This window comes from Electrophorus electricus, chromosome 2, assembly GCF_013358815.1.
Source record: "Electrophorus electricus isolate fEleEle1 chromosome 2, fEleEle1.pri, whole genome shotgun sequence".
In the NCBI taxonomy this organism is placed as follows: domain Eukaryota; kingdom Metazoa; phylum Chordata; class Actinopteri; order Gymnotiformes; family Gymnotidae; genus Electrophorus; species Electrophorus electricus.
The window spans coordinates 4726971-4741613 of record NC_049536.1 but is presented as its reverse complement, the minus strand read 5'-3'; the positions used below and the strand labels follow the sequence as shown (position 1 = coordinate 4741613).

The window sequence follows — 14643 nt, the reverse complement described above, 5'->3', positions numbered from 1 at the left end:
CAGCCTTCAGTTACCACCCAGAACAAACATGACAACACCATATATTTGTATTACCAACTATCACTTTCCTTTTGACCGCTTCCAAAGACGATGAAAAAACAGTTTCAGGACAACACATTAGTTAAGGTCCTTTATTTCATCCCTTTCATTCAACAAATATTCAGACTTGTACTGTGGTGTTCTCTGAGTTGGAGTGTTCACAATACTTTTGGGGTCATGAAGTTGACCATTAACAATTCAACTCAGGCAACCCAGAGAAATGTGCGAAGACATCTATACAGAAAAATGACAGCTGCATACATTTCTAAATACTTGTTTTTTTGTTTTTGTTTTTTTTAAATCATACTATTGATGCATTTTAAAATCAGGTGGCATTCATTCATGTCATAGTCTAGTGATGCTTCCATACATGGAGGAAGTCCCTCTCACCATGGAGATGGAAGATATGAGCAGCAGCCTGGGGGGTTACAGGGCAGCAGGAGCTTAAATATATAGAAAAAAGGAAGGAACATGATTGACAATAAGGGATGGTGGATGGTGCTGCTCTCTACTCAGTGAGACCCAGCTTCTTCTTCAAGGACTCTGGCATCTCAGGGGGAGGAGGACGGGGTAGGCGGAAGTACACCTTGACAGAGTCATAGATGAACCACTGCAGGGCTGTCAGGGTACCGATCATGATGATACGGGCAAACAGACCCTTCCAAACACCTGTAAAAAGTGTCATACAGAAAATTAAGCCAATGGAAACAACAGTACTGCACGTGTGTTAACGTTAGAAAAGTGTGTCCGCCCTCCAGCTCTTCTGCCCTGGTGCAGTCCAGCGAGGGAGCCAGGGCAGATGTGGGGCTGGAGGAGCAGGTAGACTGCTCTCACATGCCAATGACTCAAGCACCTCTAACTGTACAGCCAGAAAAGCTGCTGGGAGCCTCCAGCCTGGAGCTGCAGCACCCAGAGCGAGTGAGTGCAGTACCAGAACTGGAGGACTCCCCAGAGGTGGATCTAAGGAACATGTCATCCATGCAAAACCAAAAGTACTGCAACACTGAGAACAGGATGCATTTGAAAGTCCCAAATAATGGAGAGGTAGAGTGAGTGGAGACTCACCCATGGGTCCGAGTCTCTTGAGTACTTGAGTAGCTGTGCTTCCCTTCTCCTTGTTCAGCACAGACACCACAGAATCAGCAGGGTGGGACACGATTGCACAGAACACACCAGCTGCACAAGAAGGGCAAAAAACATTTAACTCGCCTCCCATCAACAGTTTCATTGTTACTGAAGTAATTTTTTCAGCTCATTTTTAACTCGGACGAATGAGTATCGATGCAACTGCCAACAGGAGTAAGAAGGGTCAGACACATTTATTTTTTCCTCTGTAAATCATAATTGAGATTCATTATGATGGTAGCAAATTATGATGGTAAAGCAGCTATATTTAAATTTTTAGTACCGTGTCTCTCCAAAACATGAAAGTAAACAAAAAGGAGAAGCATTGCAGAAACTATGAAGTCTGAATGCATATGTACTCTCTAAAGCCGAGAACTAGTTAGCTCAAATCACAATATGAATGCTAGTGCACATGCTGTTGTAAAGTATTAAATTGAATATTTATGGTCAAAAATTATTTTCTTATAGCTATTGATGTAGGCCAGTTTGTGTTACAATGATGAGCAGCAGCAAACAAATCAAGAACACTTACTAGCATCACTAACAGTAATTTGAGTGATGTGTGGAACCACTGCCATGTGAATAATATTAGGGCTCAAGTTTAATTGAGACACGGCTAATTTATGAGGATAATTATAAAGTTACCAACACTGAGTGAAAACATTTTTCCAACAGAGAGAAGCGAAGACATGTGACGACACAAAGTACAACTTTCAGCAAGAATGCTGCGATCAGTCAGGCTTACCAATATAACCAGCCACGAAGGTGACCACCAGCTGTTCAGGCTTGCTACACTCGCTGCGTGGTTTGGGCACCACGTACTTGTAGAGCATCTCAACCGTGCGTTCAAAACAGGCAAACTTCATCATAGTGTAGGGAATCTGCCTCATCCACAGAGGGACGACACCTTTGTAGAACCTGTAGGACATTTTAAGCACATGGATTCGTTCCACAGCTGTAAGGCAAGTAAAAACCATATAAACTGCACTGTATTAGAAAATTGCATTTCCATTCTGTGCATGTATATTTTATATAAGCAAATTTGGCCTTGTCCGCTCTCCAGCTCTTCTGCCCTGGTGAAGTCCAGCGAGGGAGCCAGGGCAGATGTGGGGCTGGAGGAGCAGGTAGACTGCTCTCACACGCCAATGACTCAAGCACCTCCAACTGTACAGCCAGAAAAGCTGCTGGGAGCCTCCAGCCTGGAGCTGCAGCACCCAGAGCGAGTGAGTGCAGTACCAGAACTGGAGGACTCCCCAGAGGTGGATCTAAGGAACGTGCAGTGCCCATCAATACCCAGAGAACATCCTGCAATCAATCTCACAGCATCCTTTGCATGGAAAAGATAGGATGGAAACTCACGCCCAGAGGCCCTCCTCAGCATACATCTTGGGGGCGCACTCTCTTAGGGTGTTGGCATAGCCAGGTTGGGTCTGGATGCGCACTTTACATGCCTCCATAGGGGCCAGAGCTATATCAGCAAAGAACTCCGCACTCGCAGAGGCTGCCAGGTACAGTGAGGTTCTCCACAGGTAAGAATTTTCCTGTTGGAGCAGATTGAGGATCATCAATGCACACTGGAGAAGACTACCAAGGCCATATTCATAGTTTAAGTGACTTTAGACCTGTACTTTTAGAACCGCAAAACGGAAATACATAGAACATTTGGGCCAATTTGCAATGTTATCAGTTATCTTCTAGCAAGACCAGTATCATCTGGATCAATATCACCACTAGATTATTTACTGAGCACTGAAGCTTACTTTTTAGGTTTTAACAAAAACCCTTGCTTTCACAGAGGAAATCCCCGACAGACAGCAAACCGAGCGCATTTCCAATTGATGAAATTTAATGGAATACATTTTATAGAAATAGTCACTGAGCATATATACACAGACATCCTAATGGTCAGCAGTCAGGTTTTTTTTTCTTTACAGAAGTGTTTGCATGTTCACATTAGCCAACATTCTGCCTAACTTTTGTTGGGGAAAACCTCTGGTCATAGAGCAGCACACATTATTTGTGGGTACAAATTCCAGTCATAGTTCCTGTCAGGCAAGTGAACCTACCTCTCCAAGCATGTCACCATATAGGATCTTGAAGACCTCATAGAAACCAAACTTGCAAAGACCTTGCATGGAGTATCCAATGAAGGTGGGTGCCCACCCCTTAGCAAGCCCCCGTATCCCATCTTCCTTGATTGTGACTGAGAATCCATTGAAGATGGTCTTGTACTTAGCTGGATCCACCTAAATATGACATTCAGTTACAGAACAGCAGATTACACAGAGCCCACACAAGAAATACTTGTTTACATTTATGGCATTTAGCTAACGCTTTTATCCAAAGCGACTTACAATTATGACTGAGTACAACTTGAGCAATTGAGGGTTGCGGGCCTTGCTCAGGGGCCCAACAGTGGTAACTTGGCAGTGGTGGGGCTTGAACCAGTAACCTTCCAATTACAAGTGAAGTACCTTAACCATTGAGCTACCACTTATGGAACAATTGTTCTGGATGGATATGGTGAATACATTCAGTGTCATCACCTCATGAGTGGTGTTTACATGATTATAAAAGGTTAACATAGAAACAAAATCAGAAATCAAACTAGTTAGGAAATCATTCTCTTGGATTTCACCAGCTACCTGAAAGTTAATGTTTAAGGAGGCATGAAGAAAGCACAGTACTTTCACTTAACATGACAATTAGCATAATTTGAGTCAAGAGTCAAATAAGATCAAGTGTGTTCCTCAGCATCAGTTCAGATTCCCTTTAAATAACTTGTTACAAAATTAAATTTCTGTGGTCAAATACCAGAGCATCTAAGCATCTCAATCTGAGCTTCCCAAAAAGGATTACACAATTTCTCATCATAGCACAGTGAAACCATAATGCTTTTGGGAAAAGGTCGAACCAGCTAAAATATGTGAAGCATTAGGATGCACAAGTGCTCTTCTTTACGCCCCCTTAAAATGACGGTCAATGTATACAACTGGATTGAAAATTTTTTTTGGTGAGCAAATACAGACCTGGATGCGACACTTGACCAAGTCGAGAGGCACAACAGCTGTGTGTGTGATACCGCAGCTCAGGATGCCCCCGAAGCCACAGAGGGCGTAGTATTTCATAGAACCAAACTCACAGCTATCGCCCGTCTCTGTTTCATGAGGGACAACACAACACACATGCTCATGCATCACAAGACGATACACAACATGCTGGGGGGGGAGCCGGCGTCATTCACACATGACTCCAGCACACACACACACAGACCTGCATTCTGCATTTGACCAAGTCGAGGGGTACCACTGCTGTGTGCGTGGTCCCACAACTCAGTATCCCACCGAAGCCGCACAGGATGAAATACTTCTGTGAGCCGAACTCACAGCTGTCTCCCTCTGAGGATAAACAGGGCATGGTGTTCATTTTAACCCCAACACAATACCTGAGGGTTCTGAAGGAAGTTAAAGGAATGGAAGCAGTTGTTCCTCAGGCATAATGACCTTTAGGCTGAAGGTCATAAGCTAATGTTATTAGCACCCTTAAAAGTGTTCTAATCCCCCCCGTAGCCTTACAGAAAATAAGACATGTTGACTGAATACTTTCATCACTTATACCATTACAACATAGGTAGTGCCATAAATGGACAATGCACGAAAGTCAGTGCACGCATCTTGTAAGGAAGCTACTAAAATGTAAAACTATCTACCACACAAGAGTCCAACAACCTCTGTGAAAGCAGGAACCCAAGATTAGAAGTCAGAACGACTCTGCGCAACTTAAAGCAGCCCAAATGAAAAGAAAAACGTTTCTGTAAAGGCAAAAAAAGTGACTATAGCTTTAGCTGGAAACTTGCACGATATCGGGGGTGAACGCAGCTGCGACTAGAGCCAATGGTATTGGGCGTTGGTAATACACCAACGTGTATTACGTTGTACATGTCTACGTTACGTTGTACATAGTGTACATGTCTAGCGGTAAGCTGCCTAGGACTGAGAATGCGATGCCCATGAACTTACTGTCATACATCGTCTTATTCGCGATACTGAGCTTCCCCTGGCATTTTACGGCGGACCCAGTTGACCCAAATGTGTCCTTCACTGTCCTCCATGTACTCGGCAAGGCCCGAGATCTTCACAAGAGACATTTTCTACCGTGCAACACATGAAAAACCCTAACCACGACCCTGTGCCCCAACATGCATGCTGCCACACAATAACTGGTAAAGCAACACAGTCTAACGACACAAGTGCTTGGATGGACCAGGACAGCTAGCAGCGCGTGCAGACTAGCTCGCTCTGGCCAGTGTTAGCTAATGCTAACCGAGTCTGACCTTTCAGCTGTTAACGAGATTAGTACTCTGGTGTCTGACATCAATTCAGACAAAAATAATAATAAAGCAACAAACAAAACGAACAACCTTTCGTACTTGGCTAGCTCCTACACTCGTTAGGTTAAATGTAATCGAAATAGCTCGTTAGCAAATTCAAATAGCCTGCTAACTAGCCAACTAGAGCTGAAGGCTGTGCTAACCTAGCGAGCTACACGTCAATGACGAGGCGCACTTTCGGTCGAGCATATTAAAAACAAGGGTAAACCCTAAGGGTCACTACTGCAGTTAACCTACCAGTCACTGAAGCTGCTGCAAGCCTGCGTTTCTGTGCAGGGACGACGGTTGTCTGTGCGGGCTCCTCGACTTTCTGCAACCTGAACAGCGGGGCACTGAAGGGATTTGCCCGTGCCAGCTGCGTGAGCGTGGAAGGGTACATTTTTACAGTAGCTAAGATCAATGAGAGAAAGAAAAAAGAAGTGCATTTGCGTTAGATGCTTTAAACTATTAACAAAAGACAATCCAAGCTGCACAGCTAACGCTAACCAACACCCAGTAATCAAGTTTCACCAACAGTCCCTGCGAAACTCACATGAATTATATCAGACTTGAACAAACTTTAACACATGACGAGCACATAGCTAGCCAGACAGCGTTACGTTTGTTGGCTTACACACAACACTTTATCTTAACATAAAACAGTCTTACTAGCTACTCAGCTACTAGCTAAGCTAGGTCAGGTCACTCAGAAGGAACCAGAACGGAGGCCCGGCTGCAGTCAGAAGGAAAAAAACAATGCCAAGACAAACGAACCAGGTAAACTCCTTTAGACAATGCGTGACAGTTTATTCACTTGCGAACACGGTTCACGGTTTACAAAAGAAAGCCTATATTGCGTTTCAAAAAAAACCTTACTTATACAACTTGTCGCAAAATGGCGCCTCTGTCCTCCAATGCCGGCCGCGCATAGAGAAGGAGGTCAGCGTGGCGTGGCGCATTCAAATGTCGGGTGAAGGAAATGGGGACGTCACCCGTAGTCTGTCCAATCGGAACCGACGGGAGGAGCTTAGTTATGATTCAACGCAGCGCATGTCCCGCTTTATTGTTTATGAGCGAGAACGGCCATTAGACAATTACAGTTCATGTTCACTAGATGGGATATTGTGTTAGTTGTGCTTCATTGCAAAAGGCCAGACTTCCAAACCTAATGAATGACAAAATACTGTATACAGTCTATGGTCTTAACAGGAGAACTTATCTAATGTTAGGACTTGTCAGACTTGACCTGTTCTCTCTAGATCACACACACACCTATTGAGTAGTTAGCAGAAATTATTGGTGGGAGACCAGTTTCCACCTCCCCCCAAAAACATGTGTATAACAAAAACTAAATTTAAATGTATATAATCTCACTGAAAGGGAATGGGAAGGGTGAGTTGTCTTTCTTTTTTTTTTATTTCACGCAGTTATTGTATTTGACCCATAATAAACATTCAAAATTCATTCAGAATGAAAAGATCAAATTCTGTAATTACATCTACCCACTGTTAGCTGCCCAGTGACAAAGTGCAAATTGATACAATATTTTAAGAACCATATTTTCTGCCTTTTAAACAGCAGGTAGACACCTAAATGTTGGTTGTAGCATGTTGATGTAGGATTCCATGTACTTGTATTTAAAAAGTTAATTTCAGAAGACACAGCCTTAGAAAAATATTGCAGTTTAAAAGCAAAGACAATTAAAAACCAAAGTAGTAAAATACAAAAGTAAAAGCTCCCTAGAATAAAAGTTCACCACAAAAGGTATCCTCCAAATGTAAGGGAATAAACCATTTCATGTTGGACAAATAGATTTGAATGTGGACTTCTGAATTTTTATATTACAGCAGAAAAATAAAATTTTGTTCGTATTTTCACCAGATAACCAGTGACCGGAGAGAAAAAAAAAACAGACAAGCTTATTTTCATTTTGGAAATTGTCCAATTCACGATGGATTTGAGCATTTTAACAACCATGTCCACAATACATGACGATTAGATAAAAAAAAATACTAAAATGAGTCACTTACCACAAACTGGTTAAAGATTGAATTCAAAATTTCACCCATTGCCAACAAGTGCTGAGCTGGGTCAAGCTCTGGTCCATAACTAGTACGCACGGCCCCAAAAACAAACTGTTTAGCTGGCCTTGTAAAATCTAGTACTCTGGGTATATTTAAATGCTAATATACACCTTGATGAAAACTATTTTTTTAAGATGCAATTTCCATGTAAGACATTATCTTTACTGTCCCAATAATGCCACATTAACTGAAACTAAAATTCTCAGCAGTTATCATTTTTATGTACATATGGCAATCCTCCACTGAAATCACATTGAGCTTATGCTAACCCTGTGCTGAAGATACTGAACATTTTTAGAAAACCAATTTGGTGATAATCAAAACAAATAGCTATGCTTTTATAGAGGGGTTAGTTCTTGCAGTGCTATAGACATACTGGCAACAGTTTCACCATGATACAAAGCTATACAAATACAATTGATTCCACTGTCTGCTACAAAAAAACAAAAACAAAAAGCAAGATGAAAACATTTCACAAGAAGGTTAAAGACTACTTAAAACAAGTATTTTCTGACAAGAGTACAAAGTTGGACAGCAATATTTATAACTAAAAACCCTGCCAATATGTAAATTCTCCAGAAGACCATATAGGGGTGAGGCTAAAGTCTGATAATATAGACAGCTCATGCACACACTACGAAAACGCTCTGAGCAAAGGGGCCCTCATTCGTTACCACCAATCTCCTCCTGGCCAATAACACCAATCGCACGGAGGACAGGCATGACCACGCGGTCCTCTAGGACAAGCCTGTAGGAGTCGATTTGCTCAGTGGTCACATTTTGAAAGATGTAGTAAAAGAGGCCTGTCAGCATGAGGAAAACCAGCAGTTTCAGCCAGATGGAGAGGGACCGGCGGGCTGGGCGTGGGACAGATGATGGAGCCTTGTGACTGTCCATGAGGGACGATCTGGTGGTCTTGTACACACTCTTTTGTAGGAAGGACTCTTCTGGCCAGAGGTCCATTGGCCTAACTGGACGGCCAGCTGCACCATGGATGGGCCTCCGACAAGTAGCACTGTACAGACAAACAAAACATGCACTTATAAAAAAAAACAATAGGGCTAAGCCAACCTATGATAAGAATAGGAATGTGTGTGTGTGTGTGTGTGTATAAAACATGTACCTGTAAATTTAGGGCTAAAACAAGCAATGATGTTTTGCATTACTAATTTCATTACCAGTGTGGGATTGTTTAAATTATGTATTGCTCTATCAGTTTTATTTCTGAAGGATGAGACCAATGATTGTGAACAAAAATGCAAAGAGAAATTTTAACTATACTCACATAATCCCTGTGGGTGTAGCAGGCTCATTTGGGAACATTTCCTTTAAAATATCACCTCTATCTGTTACAGTCTCCTGTACCTGCTAAGAAGACACAAGTAGTACAGCCAGACATTGGTTCTCTTTCAAAAGTCTACAAATTCCAAAGGAACTCCGCAAGATGTGGTGTCAAGTTTAACAGAACAGAACAATTAGAATAAAGCTTTAGTGCAGAGATGATAATGTCAGCCACTACTGCTTAAATCCATTCTGCAACCCAGAATTCTATGCACTTCAGGCCAACTGCATTAAATACAAATCCACAGGAGAAGATGAAGAGTCAATCAGCTGTAGGGATAGATTGTGTACTGCCAGTAAAACAAATTGCAAATCCCATATTGCAGATATTCTTACAGTAATAGCCAGAACTTTATTAGCTAGTTGCTGCTTGTGCTGTCTGGTCATCAATTGGGTGTCATAACATCACGCTACGTTGTGGGCCTAATGTTTCCGATGCACAGTGAAATACTTACCATGTGGGATTGGCCCAATAGTGATTACTAATGATACAATCAGTGCAACCCCAATTAAGGCTGCTATCAGTTTTACCTTGCTGCGGTGTCTGCTACTTGTTCTGGTGGTGACTGGCGTTTTTCCTTGGATTCTCACTGGCTTAGTCACTATGTGAACTGGCACTGTTGCTTCATCTACAAAGCAGGACAATAAAAACAGCAGAAATTAATGAATGTCAATCATGGATGCTAAGCAGATTTGAAAATGCATAGCATACAAAATAACGAAAAGTACCCAAAATATGAAAGAAAAAAAAAAAAAGAAAAAAAATCACCCATATCCAAGTAATTGTTATTACATTTTTAAAAATTAAATTGTACTTGTTTAAGTGTGCGAAAATGAAAAAAAAAAAAAGGTTTTATCTGAAACATCTTTACATTTCTTTTTCAGCATAATAATAATCAAATACATCATGTAGCATCCGCAAGCAACTTTTGAATGCTATTCTCCTAGTGTTATTACTAGGCAATGAAATTAATGTCAGACACACTTGGCCTTTAAACCACACCGAGCACCCCCCCCCAAAAAAACCCAACTCAAACAAAAACATAAATCAAAAACAGCAATGAATAAAACCTTCGTCCTTGTCACTGTACTGATCTTCCACTGAGTGCGTGTTTCCATTCTGATTTCCATCTGCCTTTAGGGTTACTGTCTCTGGAACCGCAATCTCAGATTCTGGTGTTGTGGTGTCCACTGGAGGCTGATCCAACAGCTTTTGAAGTCTCTTCTCGTACAGTTTACGAGTTGAGGCTACGATATATGGGATAGCAAACTCAGACAAGCATTTGTACTTTGTATTTAATAAACTGCATATGCCTTCAGTGATGTGAGAAAGTGCATTATGTGCAAAAATGATGATGCATTATGTATATGTAAATAACAATGTCTACTTTGGGATTGCACTGTAAGACATTAAGTGTCCTTTAACCTTTTAACATTTGCACCATAGAGGAGAAACAGGAAACTCACCTACGATGGGACCTGGATTGATTCCACACTTGAACAGCTGATCTTTTAAGTCTTCATCAGTTAGACTTGAAATATCCAACTCTTCTTTTCGAATCTTATCTGTCTTTTTTGTAGCTTTCTATGGAATCAACATAAACCAAACCAGTTAATCAATTCAGTGGTTCGAGCTGAGTTTAAACACATCCGAAAAAACTAAATGCACTAAATGCACATTTGAATAATAATAATACACATTTAAATGTTTAAATCACATTTAAATAATAATAATAATAACAACAATAATATTAACAACAACAACAACAACAACAACACCTTTCCCGAACGACTCCTGTTAGAGATTACTGGCGTGATTTCTTCATCGCTGGAAAAAGTGTCAGGTGGAGGGATTTTTCTCTTGTTAAGCACAGTCAGGTTCTTCAGGTAAAGTTGAACATAGACCTCTTTCTTGTGCTCCCCTCCAGGCAGGGCCACGGCGTTCGCCAGCAGTTCACTTTTCAGCTTCTCCTTCGTGAGAACCGACGGGTCTTCAAGAAATTCCGCCATGCTTTGTTAGCCAAGTTAGCTAGCTTATTTCCAGGGCAAGGCAGATGTAAAGTGTATAACACTAAAAAACAAAAACAAAAACAAATCCAAAAAAAAACAAAAACCCAGTTCCGTTTCACTCCACGCAAAGCGGCAAGCCTATTATTTGAAAGTTAACTCGCTGTTTCCGACAATCTTACAGCGCTGTTGACAAACGTCAAACCGGCTGGCGCGCTCCGATATATTTGAATATTCTCGTAGGCTTGCACGACGAAAACAGCTGCAGTTGGCTTCAAAATGCGAATTCCTCTCAACGCTGTGCATAGATGCTTGTCGGAAAAAAATAGTTATCGCGCAAAGTTTTGCTTCGTTTACTTGGATTTAAGAACAAATACCCGAGTCTCTGGTGTCGCTAGCCGTGTCCCGAGTGTCTGTCCGCGCCTCTGACTGTCACTGTGAAACAAGTTATTCTGCTATTGGTCGGCTCGTTTCAAAAAGGCATCCAGGTATTGGTCTGAAACAAACGGCACTCATTCGCCGAAACAAAGAGCAAGGTGAAGGGCTGATGGCGATCTTGGCTGTACACACACACACACACACACAACGTTCAGTTTAATACGAGTAGAAACGTTTACCAGTTTTAGAAACACGTGTTAAGTTAATAAAAATGCAATGTGAAATCCAAAGTTACGTGGGCTCAAAAAAAAAAAAAAAAAATCAAGCGGAAAAACAATAGCAGTGGCATGGCATCCTCTTTCCATTTTAATATGTTTGTATTTACTGTTTAGGTTTTTTATTTCCCTTTTCTCTCACACAGGCGGGCAAGACAAAAATTCCTCAAGGTGGCGGCATTAGCTATGCTTAACCAATGAACTAGACCCGGTCAGAATGATGGCGTGGAAACTGTCCAGTTCTATCAAAGTACTAAAATACCCCAGGTGTAAATGCCCAGTTATGTTTTGCTCCCCACATATTGTCATCTATGTGAAAGAGGTAGGGTACTTCGGGCAGTTATAATAATGTTATAATAATGTAGCCTATAACTACCCAAGCAGGGTAGTTATAGGCTACATTATAGCAACTTTGTAAAGTGCATAATTATCGAAGCCCTAGTAATGAATTTCTGATTGAGGTGGATTCAGTTTCATATTTTTGTCGCGCAATAGTGACAGTTTAAAAAAGGTTATGGAACTTAATAGGCAGTCTCAAGACTGACCTTTAACATATCACCAAATTTAGATGAAAGAAATGATTCTCACTGACCTCCTTGTCAGTTGAATTATTGAAATGAGCTGGGATCATGCGTTATTTAAAACATTCAGTTGTTTAGTCTAATAATGAAAATGATCACACACGATACTGGAAGGTTAGTGTTGGTCTGAGTCGAGCGGGCATTTGACCTTGTTCAACCACCCCCACCAATACACACATGCACGCACGCATGGACTCGCTGCCTGTCTTTTGACCAAATACTACACTTATCTGGGCTCAGGTCTGTACAGCTCGGTTTCACAACCTACACACGTTTAATGAACTTGAGTCCTGAGTATGTGTCTGGGTGTGTTGCTTCTGACCACTGTCTGGTCTTTTTTGCATTCCAGTTCACTGTGGTTAGGGCTTCTGCATTTCCATCGTGAGAGTGGTTTGAGATGGCAGGTCCCTCTGACCTGATTGTATTTCTAGGATATAGCTAAGCTTATGGCAGTGATGCACAAATGCTTACTTAAACCACACACGATTTAGTGCTTAATCTTTACTTGGTTCTCCAACTCGGGCTGCCAAAGATGGTGAGAGTGAAACTTAAAAAATGTTGAACTTCTAAGAAACACCTCCTCAGTCTTCATTGTATTTTGTTTATACAGAAAACACCAAGAAGGCCAAAAATCACAGAAAGTGTCTTTTAAAGCATAACTGTGGTGCCCTTAGTAAAAGATCTAAGAAACACTAAGTAATTATCAACATTTGTGTGTACCAAAGTGGTTTTAAAAAAGGAATGCAGAGTAAATTTTGCTGAGTTGATGACAGATTTACAAATGCCAATTTATATATTTTCTCTTTCAATTTTCAGTCATTAAAACACTATACAACTACCATCCATTCTTATTTGAATCTAGAGAGCCTCATTAAATTATCAACTTTTTTATACAAATATTTTAAATAATAATCTTACCCATTTGTTTAAAATGATTTGAAATCTGCTTCAAATTCCATTTTTTTTAAAGATATGTAAAATATTAATTAGCTGGTTCATAGCATGCATATAACAACAATCAAAATGTGTATAAATGTCTATAAATGACCATACTAATCACTTACACTCGATGGCAAACTACACCATTGGTGCTTAGGTGAAGCACAGTGTAGGCTCACATCATACAATTAGTCAATTATTACATTTGTGGTTATTTATATGTTAATTCCACCCTGCTTTCTTTTTCTAGGAAATGGTACATTACCCTGTCATACCAACTGGACTTATTTCACAGAACCAGTTTCCTCTCTATGGCCAGTACAGCAAGGTTGCTCAAATGGTGTTAGGCCATTGTATTGTGGCTGTATGACTGTATGACATTCGTTTTAAGCAGGAGAAGCTCCTATCGAGACCTGTTGATGTCACTCCAATTGATGTAGCTAATGAACTCAGATTGTATATGCTTATGTGTCATCTTATGTGTCAATAATTTCATCTGTCCGCACTCCACATAGACTGAGCTTGAATTTCTCTGATTTGGATGATTTTAAAACGCTGTTAGTCCTGTTCATTGCCATGACGTTTAAATGATGCCCACCCTCTCTGAGAGTTCCTCCAATCACTGTATACAGGAGCCCGGCATCCGGGCAGCACAAAATCAAGTCCAATAAATGTGAAGATATCTTTTTCAATACAAAAATGGCTCTCAGCAGTCTCATTTATGGTAGCTGTGCGTCTGGGTGTAAATAAAAAGTTGTTTTAAAAGCATATGTCTAGGTTTGCTAAACTAGAAATGAAGCATATTCTGAAGGGCCACAGTAGCACAAATATGCACGGCATCAATCTGTTTAAATGTGTCGTGCTTCCATGGGCTTCTATAAGAAAAAAAAGTCATATTAGATTATGATGACGTGAGAATTACTACCAAACAAACTCTTTAAACACTTCCCAGTCCAGTATGTTGATATGAAGTAAGAGAGATATGTAAATACAATAATAGATATGTGATTGATGAACTTTTTTCAAAATATTGAACTGCGCTTTTCTAACAAAGACTTTAGCCTACATGCCCTAACCTCATAACTATATTCTGTATAACTCATACAATTGTGTATGTGTGTGTGTGTGTGTATACATATATGTATACAAGACAAGGAAACTCCTCACAGTGCATAGAGGGTTTCATCCTAAATCCAACACTCTGAGATTGTAAGCGGAAGGAGGTGGGGCCGAAGAGCAGTAATTGTCAGAGTCACTATCCAGGATGAAACAACCAAGATCCGGGAATACACCATAATGGCCCCAAGTGACCAAGTGCTTAGTGAGTACCTCAGACAGCAGAAACCATAAGAGGATAGAAATGAGGAAGAGCAGGAACCATCATGGGAGGATAAACCCCTGCACGGTATGTACCATCAGCAGACAGTGGAAGTTGCTGATATAGAGAAATCCTACCAATGGTTGGAAAAGGCTGGATCGAAAAAGAGCACAGAGACACTAATCAT

General features: G+C 40.9%; 2 protein-coding genes and 2 non-coding genes across 7 annotated transcripts; all 4 read right to left on the bottom strand.

The window, feature by feature from the left end:
• Positions 1-117: 117 nt before the first annotated feature.
• slc25a3b (solute carrier family 25 member 3b) lies at positions 118-6520 on the bottom strand. Of its 3 annotated transcripts, none has more exons than XM_035536420.1 (8): positions 6410-6520; positions 5792-5944; positions 4438-4562; positions 3231-3410; positions 2524-2705; positions 1910-2082; positions 1105-1215; positions 118-708 (listed from the first exon to the last, which is right to left on the bottom strand). In XM_035536420.1, exons 2-8 carry the CDS (start codon positions 5931-5933, stop codon positions 548-550), a joined length of 1074 nt encoding a protein of 357 aa, XP_035392313.1. In that variant the 5' UTR covers positions 5934-5944; positions 6410-6520; the 3' UTR covers positions 118-547. The 3 variants fall into 3 exon arrangements, with proteins under 3 accessions (XP_035392313.1, XP_035392297.1, XP_035392306.1); XM_035536404.1 differs by lacking the exon at positions 4438-4562 and adding an exon at positions 4194-4321; XM_035536413.1 differs by lacking the exons at positions 4438-4562; positions 6410-6520 and adding exons at positions 4194-4321; positions 6308-6395.
• LOC113573197 lies at positions 782-1013 on the bottom strand. The gene has a single exon (XR_003410186.2). It is a non-coding gene; the product is annotated as a small nucleolar RNA SNORA53 (small nucleolar RNA).
• LOC118241007 lies at positions 2212-2443 on the bottom strand. Its single transcript, XR_004775779.1, has one exon. It is a non-coding gene; the product is annotated as a small nucleolar RNA SNORA53 (small nucleolar RNA).
• Positions 6521-6924: 404 nt separating the features above from the next.
• tmpob (thymopoietin b) lies at positions 6925-11388 on the bottom strand. Of its 2 annotated transcripts, none has more exons than XM_027003303.2 (6): positions 10738-11388; positions 10426-10543; positions 10030-10206; positions 9490-9587; positions 8903-8985; positions 6925-8632 (listed from the first exon to the last, which is right to left on the bottom strand). In XM_027003303.2, exons 1-6 carry the CDS (start codon positions 10966-10968, stop codon positions 8281-8283), a joined length of 1059 nt encoding a protein of 352 aa, XP_026859104.2. In that variant the 5' UTR covers positions 10969-11388; the 3' UTR covers positions 6925-8280. The 2 variants fall into 2 exon arrangements, with proteins under 2 accessions (XP_026859104.2, XP_026859105.2); XM_027003304.2 differs by having other exon boundaries at positions 8903-8982.
• Positions 11389-14643: the final 3255 nt, after the last annotated feature.